The sequence below is a fragment of the Hipposideros armiger genome, unplaced genomic scaffold (genome assembly GCF_001890085.2).
Source record: "Hipposideros armiger isolate ML-2016 unplaced genomic scaffold, ASM189008v1 scaffold_1192, whole genome shotgun sequence".
In the NCBI taxonomy this organism is placed as follows: Eukaryota; Metazoa; Chordata; class Mammalia; order Chiroptera; family Hipposideridae; genus Hipposideros; species Hipposideros armiger.
Window position 1 is genome coordinate 269,134 of NW_017732542.1, and position 7,202 is coordinate 276,335.

The 7,202-nt window shown below is 47.7% G+C and overlaps 2 protein-coding genes across 4 annotated transcripts in view; one reads left to right on the forward strand and one right to left on the reverse strand.

Annotated features, from left to right (window-relative positions):
* Positions 1-4,966, reverse strand: part of ZNF75A (zinc finger protein 75A) — an 11,713-nt gene extending 6,747 nt beyond the window's left edge. Inside the window, exons 1-4 of the mRNA XM_019632873.1 lie at positions 4,746-4,966; positions 2,875-3,390; positions 1,129-1,327; positions 357-448 (exon numbers count right to left, since the gene is read on the reverse strand). Coding sequence (XP_019488418.1) covers positions 357-448; positions 1,129-1,327; positions 2,875-3,279 — 696 coding nt within the window. The 5' untranslated portion in view covers positions 3,280-3,390; positions 4,746-4,966. The remainder of the gene's footprint in view (positions 1-356; positions 449-1,128; positions 1,328-2,874; positions 3,391-4,745) is intronic.
* Positions 4,967-5,020: 54 nt separating this feature from the next.
* Positions 5,021-7,202, forward strand: part of TIGD7 (tigger transposable element derived 7) — a 14,969-nt gene continuing 12,787 nt past the window's right edge. For 2 of the 3 annotated variants that reach the window (XM_019632870.1, XM_019632871.1), the window contains exon 1: positions 5,021-5,473. In XM_019632870.1, coding sequence (XP_019488415.1) covers positions 5,114-5,473 — 360 coding nt within the window. In that variant the 5' untranslated portion in view covers positions 5,021-5,113. The remainder of the gene's footprint in view (positions 5,474-7,202) is intronic. The other variant, XM_019632872.1, reaches the window with a different exon arrangement.

A 7,202-nucleotide genomic window follows, 5' to 3' on the forward strand; every position in this document is an offset into this window, starting at 1 on the left:
CCAGTAACTCCCATTCTTCCTGGGAAAAATACACGGCCACTTCTTCAAATGTCAACAGGCTCTAAAGAAGAGAATGGGCTTTAGCTCAGTACCTACCACTTCAGAAACAGCCCTGCCATTTGGCCCTTGAACTGCATAGCAGGCCAGGCACTGAAGGAATTAAGAGCACATGATTTTTTTTTTTTTTTAAGAAAGGAGGGAGAAAGGAAGGAGGCAAGGGAGCAGCAAACACCCTGAGAGGTGTCCAGGTTCCCAGGAGAGCATCAGGGCTAACATCCCTCTGAGCACCTGCTGGGCAGTGCAAGTCACAGGTACTAGGTAAACGTGGCCATAAAAAGCTTGAAAGCACAGCTCACCTGGGACTCAGGCAAGACGAGCTCAGATGCCACTGTCCAGTCTTTGGTGTTTGTCTGCTCACGAAAGGCAAGGGTCTGGTGAGCAGGCACGGCTGTGGGTAGAAAAGAGTCACAGGAAATTTCTCTCGTGTCTATGAACATCCTGAGCACATTTTTAAACTATAGAAGATCCTGATTCTTTCAGTAGAGATGGGAAAGCTTTACAAGGGTGTGTGATGCCCAGACGTGGCTTTGTCACTGATAATAAGAAACAGTATCTAACAGCCCCTAAAATAGGTTCTCGTTTTCATTAGTGAAATTAATAAAATAAAAACATTTTATTTTCTTCTCATGATATAAATTGTTCTGAGTTAGTAAAACTTAAACGTTTTAAGAATGAAGTACTCAGGGAGTTCAGTGTACAGTAAGTGTAGTTTTTTATCATTTATTATTTTTTCCTGGTATACAAATGTGTTCACATTATGCCACTGACAGCCCATTTCTGATCCTAATTGCTTCTGTATTTTATGCGATAAGGTGCCCTCCACTCTTTGCACTTTTCTAAGAGTTCATGGTGTAGTTACCACAGTTCTGTGGTTTGGATATATCTGTACCTTAGGCCAAACCCCACCATCACCCACAGCTGTCTATTCTGAGAACACCTTAGCGGGGAGGGGTGTATCTTAATTGCTAATGTGGCTATATTTGCAGATCCAGAGCTGGGCACCCAGAAAATGCTCACAGCACTCTGGCTGAGCTCCCAGACGAAAGAAATTATCATGAAGCTCCTTACCCTTCTCACACACAGGCTCGGTTTCTTTATGAGTATTTCTGCTCAGCTCTTCTTGTACACCCTGATATATATTCCGAAGTTCTTCATCCTGGGATGTGCCCACTGACGGCTGGAACTCTGTTGGCTTCAGCCTGAAGCCTGGGGCCTCTGTTGTTTCTCCCAAGAGCACTGCTTCCTTTCTCAGCTCATGGACAGCAACCTGGAAATAATTCCCATTCTTGTTGCCACAGAACTTACTTTAGGTTTGGGGAGTCATGGTAGAGGAGGAAACGCATAGAGTTCATATTGTGGGAAGTGTGAGACACTAAAGGAAATGACAAAAACTTAAAAGAGACATTGGGCCACCAATTTTCCAGAAAGATCTATCCGCAAAGTCAGGGAAATTTAGAATAAAAGGAGAAATAATGTGGCTACTGCCAGCGCTCCAACACAGCGGCCTCCACCCCTCTGCACAGAGCCCAGTCAGACCACTAGCAGGGTTTGCAGACTGCCTGCTCTCATGCTGCCTTAACAGCCTTTCTCTGTTGACTACAACCCGGCCTCAGTGGTCTCCTGTCTTCCAGTTTTCTCAAAAGATTAAGAAACTGAATTTTGGGGCTAACCGAATGGCTCAGTTGGTTAGCGCACGAGCTCTGAGCAACAAGGTCCCTGGTTCAATTCCCACATGGGCCAGTGAACTGCACCTGAGCGGAGCTACCGCTGAGCTGGTAAGAGCACGTGCTCTTAGCAGCAAAGTTGTTGGCTGACTCCTGCATGGGATGGTGAACCACGTGCACTCCCCCCAGCCCTGCCCCCGCCACAACTAGATTGAAAATCGGCGACTGAACTTGGAGCTGAGCTTGCACCCTCCACAACTAAGATTGAAGGACAACAACTTGACTTGGAGCTGATGGATCCTGGAAAAACACAAAACACAATGTACTCCTTCCCCAATAAAATCTTTTAAAAAATAAAAAAAATAAAGGAAACTGAATTTTAAAAGTTGTCCTGTCAGAGTTTCCCTATGGCCAGGGAGGGTTTTCACAGAGAATCGGGATGAAATGGAGAAAGGAAAGATTCTGGCTTCAACCTCTCTTCAGATGATTTGGACCCAAACATATGCCCTACCCTGCATTCTTCACAGTAGGCATGAAGTCAGTTGATGTGTTGCCAACTGCCCAAGGGCATACCCTGGACCCCCACTCACCAGCCGAGCCAAAGACCAACCACTAAGGGAGGCTCCTGTCTATGGGACGAAGGATGCTCTCAGCATCCTTCTTCTCAGCCACTCTGTTGAGATTTCAAAATCTGTTTCCCTGTTTTTGTTCTCATCTTTCCTCCTCTGCAGTCTTCCCTTGTTGCTGAATTTCTCTTTCTTTTTACTATCCTCTCTCCTTTGGTTCTATGTGGTCTACTTTTTTTGGATCTGTGTCTTCCTTTCGCTTTGTTGCCTGTTATTTGTTTCTAGGAACCTAAGACCCATCTGCTAGGCCAAGCCAGACTGGGCTTATTACCCTCCTCTAATACACTGTGGCTCGAGAGAGAGCGAAAAAGCAACTCTCTCTAAGGCCAGAGAAGTCTCTGCCAGGATCTCTGAGACTTTGGGAATGAACACTGCTGCGGGTCTGTGGTTTCAGGTCCTGCCCTAGATAGCTTAAAGGAATAATAGATCATTGACCTAATTCATCTTATATCTCAACTGCCCCACCCTCCATATATCCACCTTCACCCTATTTCATTGTATGTACTGGGACTCTTTCTTCTCACCCCATTTCTTGTTTGACCAGATTCACTCTGCAAGTGGTCTACCAAGGCCACAGCTTCTTCAGTGCTCTTTAGGTGGTACTTCTTTATTTGAGTCTGCGTGTCCCTGGGAAGAATAGTGAGGAACTGCTCTAGCACCAGGATTTCCAAGATCTGCTCTTTTGAGTGTATCTCTGGCCTCAGCCACCGATGACATAATTCCTGAAGTTGGCCAACAGCCTCACGAGGTCCAGCTGCTTCATGATAGTGGAAGCTCCGGAAGTGCTGGCGCGAGCTCTCAGAACTGAGGCTGTCCGTGTGTGAGGTATATTTCTGACTGGAGCTCTCTGCCACAGGTCCACTGGTTTCCCACAGAGCACTGATCTGAGGGTTCAAATGCTCAGCCACCTTCCAATCTACCATCATCATTCTGCCTGGAAGTTTGCTCCCGTGTTGGACACACCACGAGTATCACCTTTTACAACTGAGGCCCAGTCTGGTCTGGAATAAAATCAATAAAATGATCTTCTTCCTAAGGCACTGAGGGCAGAAAAAAAGTGCACGTCAGTAAGAAAGTCATATGAATTTTCCTACTTGCTAATTATTATGAGAAAAATGAGCAGAAACATCCTGCATTGCCTTCCCTTTAAAATCAACTGCCATGCCTTTGTTTCTCTCCTTTTAAAAATATTATTCAGTTGCTCTACAGCACAACTCATTGAAGACAAATGTCAACTGATGACTTTTTGTTGCCTTTACAACAAAAAAATAATAAATGAGGAACGGTTGGTGTGTGAGAAAATTGGCACCCACTGGCTGCAAAGAGTTTCGGGATTATCCAAAGATTTCATTTTTGTGCTTCCTATCTCATCTTCTCCATTTCATGGGAAGATTAGGAGAGTATTCTCAGTTTCTCTTACACTTTAGCATATCATCCTAGTCTTCTGCTTTAAAGAGGGTACAACTTCTATGACACTTCATCCTCTTTTGATGATGGAAGCTTCCACTTTGTTCAACACTTGAGGTTCTCTTCTCTTTATATAATACTGGCAAGAGAGCTCAGAAACAGTGAGACCAGAGTAGAAGGAAAGTAGGGAAAAATTACACCTTCTCAGAAAATATCAAGCAATTTGGTAACTAGATGCTCAACATTCTTCTTTGGAACTTCTTTGTAAGACGTATAAAAGACACTACGCAGAAGATTTACGCCTGTATTTTAAAATTTCTGTTTATTTGAACTAGGAAAAATTGCAGCCGATCTTTCTTTACAAAATGTCTATCCAAATATGATCTCGCAGAAAAGGAGAGAATGACAGTTGGTGATAATTAAGGTGACCCTACTGCTGACTTGACATTTCTAAAGGAGGCTTAGGAGAGCCTCGTGCGCCTCTCTCTCCCTGAGGCGATGCAGAACCGGCACAGAGATTCTGTCTGAGATGCCACGGTATTCGCAAATGGCCGCTTCCTTGTTGCCCACCCCGGCTCAGGAGGCACGGGGACAGGTCCTACGATTTTTGCATCAGAAGCTGATCTCTCTGGCGTTGAACTGCGGCTCTCTCGCGGTCACTCCAGCCCGCAAGGGAAACGCCATCAGCGGCGGGAAAATGGACATTACTGATCGCCCCGCGTCTGAACAGCGGACAGGCGCTCATAAGCACTGTGCAAGCGGGCAGTGTCGGAATGCGCACCAGCCGCAGACCCGGGGATATCTGCGCAGAACGATTAGCCTGCACAGCCTGACGGCCGGCCTTCCCAAAGGCGCACCGCCGGCTCCGGCCGCCCGACCACGAAAAATGGCTGCCTCGCCTCCACCCTCCTTGAAGCGCAACGAGCTGCAGCCAGCGGCTTTCGGGGCCTCCGGAGCCGACGCCGAAAGGGAGCCGCTTCTTGGTTACCTCGGAAGCTGGACTACGTGGAGAGCTCTGCCTCTTCCTTGGGCTGAACTGCAAGTCGCAGCCCTTCCGGCCGCGGATTAAGCGCCGCAGCTCTCCGCCTTGCGCCACTTAGAAGAGGAGTCCAGCGAGCGGAGGCGTGCGAGTTATGCGTCACAGGCCTGGCACTACCACAGACCCCCTGGTAACCTCGCCTCCCCCGTGGCGTTCCGACGCTGTGCTCTGGGACCCACGCTCCCACCGGAACCGGAAGTTGAGTAATACCGGGGTGGCTCCGTGCTGCCCCGATGCGTCAGTCAACGCCGAGGTTCCAGGCTTAGCCGAAGGAACTGATTCACTGCCAGGTTCTACCCTGGTTCCCGAAAGAGTTAATGCCACCGAGTCTGCAGCCCGCGGTGCCTAGAGGGGCCCTACGCGCGGCTCGGCCAGTCCCTATCGCCATCTCGCGGTCTGGCTTTTGGGGCGTTACGCATCGGGGTGGTTCCTGCGTCGTCTTCCGCGGTCTGCGGCCTGGTAATAGGGAGTCCAGCCGGGTAAAGGTTGCCGCCCCCTGCGCTCGCGTGGCCCTCGGCCTTCCTGCAACCCAGCAGGCGGTGCCGGAGCAGTGGTCCCGGGGCTCGTCGCAGTCTCCTCAAGGAGGAAGCCGTTTGTCTCGCCCAGGATCAGCGGCCCTGATTGGTCTACCGTTTTCTGGGCCGCGTTTCCCTCACAACGATGTTTTCTCTTGTGAGGTAGGTTTCAACTTGTGAAATAGGTTACATTTATAGTTCTCCATGACAGAGAAATTGAGAGCTAAGAAATGACTTACCCAGGGTCACATAATTTACCAGTGGCAGCTCCTAGACTGGAATTTAGGTCCCCTGTTATCCGATCTTTTTCCACTACAGCATGCTTCCTGGACAATGGGAACCTTTTCACCTGTCTCCTACAGCGTCTGGCCGATTTACCNGCTCTAAAGAAGAGAATGGGCTTCAGCTCCATACCTGTCACCTAAGAAGCAGCCCTGCCATTTGGCCCTCGAACTGCATGGTAGGCCAGGCACTGAAGGAATTTAGAGCACACGATTTTTTTAAAAGAAAGAAGGAAGAAAGGAAGGAGGCAAGGGATCAGCAAGCAGCCTGAGAGGTGTCCAGGTCCCCAGGAGAGTATCAGGGATAACATGCCTCTGAGCACCTGCTGGACAGTAAGGATCATGGGCAGCTGGCATAGGCAGCCCTAAACAGCTGGAAAGCACAGCTCACCTGGGACTCAGGCAAGACGAGCTCAGATGCCACTGTCCAGTCTTTGGTGTTTGTCTGCTCAGGAAAGGCAAGGGTCTGGTGAGCAGGCATGGCTATGGGTGGAAAAGAATCATAGGAAATTTCGCTTGTGTCTATGAACATCCTGAGCACATTTTTAAACTATAGAAGATCCTAATTCTTTCATTATAGATGGGGCTCCTTTAGAAGTATTGGCTTTCTCAGACCCTATAACCATTCCCCAATTGACTGTCCTCAGTTTTCATTAATAAAGTAAGAGGAAATGTAATTTTTTTCCTTACATGACATTGTTCTGTTGGGCAAAAATTAGAGATGTTGGAAAATGCCACAATCAGTGTCCAGTGTGCCTGGAAAAGGAAATGGGAAGATAAAAATGAACATGCCAAGTTCAAGAAATGGCAAGAAGACCAATGTGGCTAAAGAATATGGAACCAGGGTATGAATGGCAGGAGATGAGGGTAGGGAGGTAAGTAAGGGCCAGATGTTGGAGGGTCCTACACACCTTCTAAGTTGTTTAGAATTTATTCTGAAAGTGTGAGAAGTTATCATAAGGTTTTGAAGCAGAGAAATGTCATGATCTGATCAGGTTTCTAAAAGACTCTGGGTGCTTCATGGGAAAACAGACTGTGGGAAGCCAAGAGTGGTGGCCGGGATTCCAGTTAGAAAGCTACTAAGGAGGAACCGGTTAAAGAAGCTTCTGGCTTAGACCAGAATGTTAACAGCGCCAAAGGATGAGCCATGGTTGGACTCAGGCTATGCTGTAAAGGTGGAGCTAAGAGAATAGGGATACATTAATAATGGGGTATGATGGCAAGATCAGGCTAAAGGATGACCTAAGTTTCCTGGCCTAAACTATTTGATAAACGGTGGTGCATTTATGGGAATGGAAAAGTAAAAGAGCAGATTTGGAGAGGAGAGAAGAGGGAAGGATCAAGAATTTTAGGATAAGGAATGAGCATATGCACTTGGAAAAAGCTCCCAGGTGACCTGAATACACCTTTTACGCACACATGCCATCTAGTTGAGAACCAACCACCTACTAGAACAGAGATGCTCTCCCAGAGGTGCATTCTCAGTATGCTGAGACCATGACAGATTATTCAACTTCTATGCAAAGAGAAGGGGAGCATTTTTACCTAGCGAGATGACAGTCTCATAGTTTTTCTGCATGACATCGTTGTAGAGGGCCTTCTGACTGGGA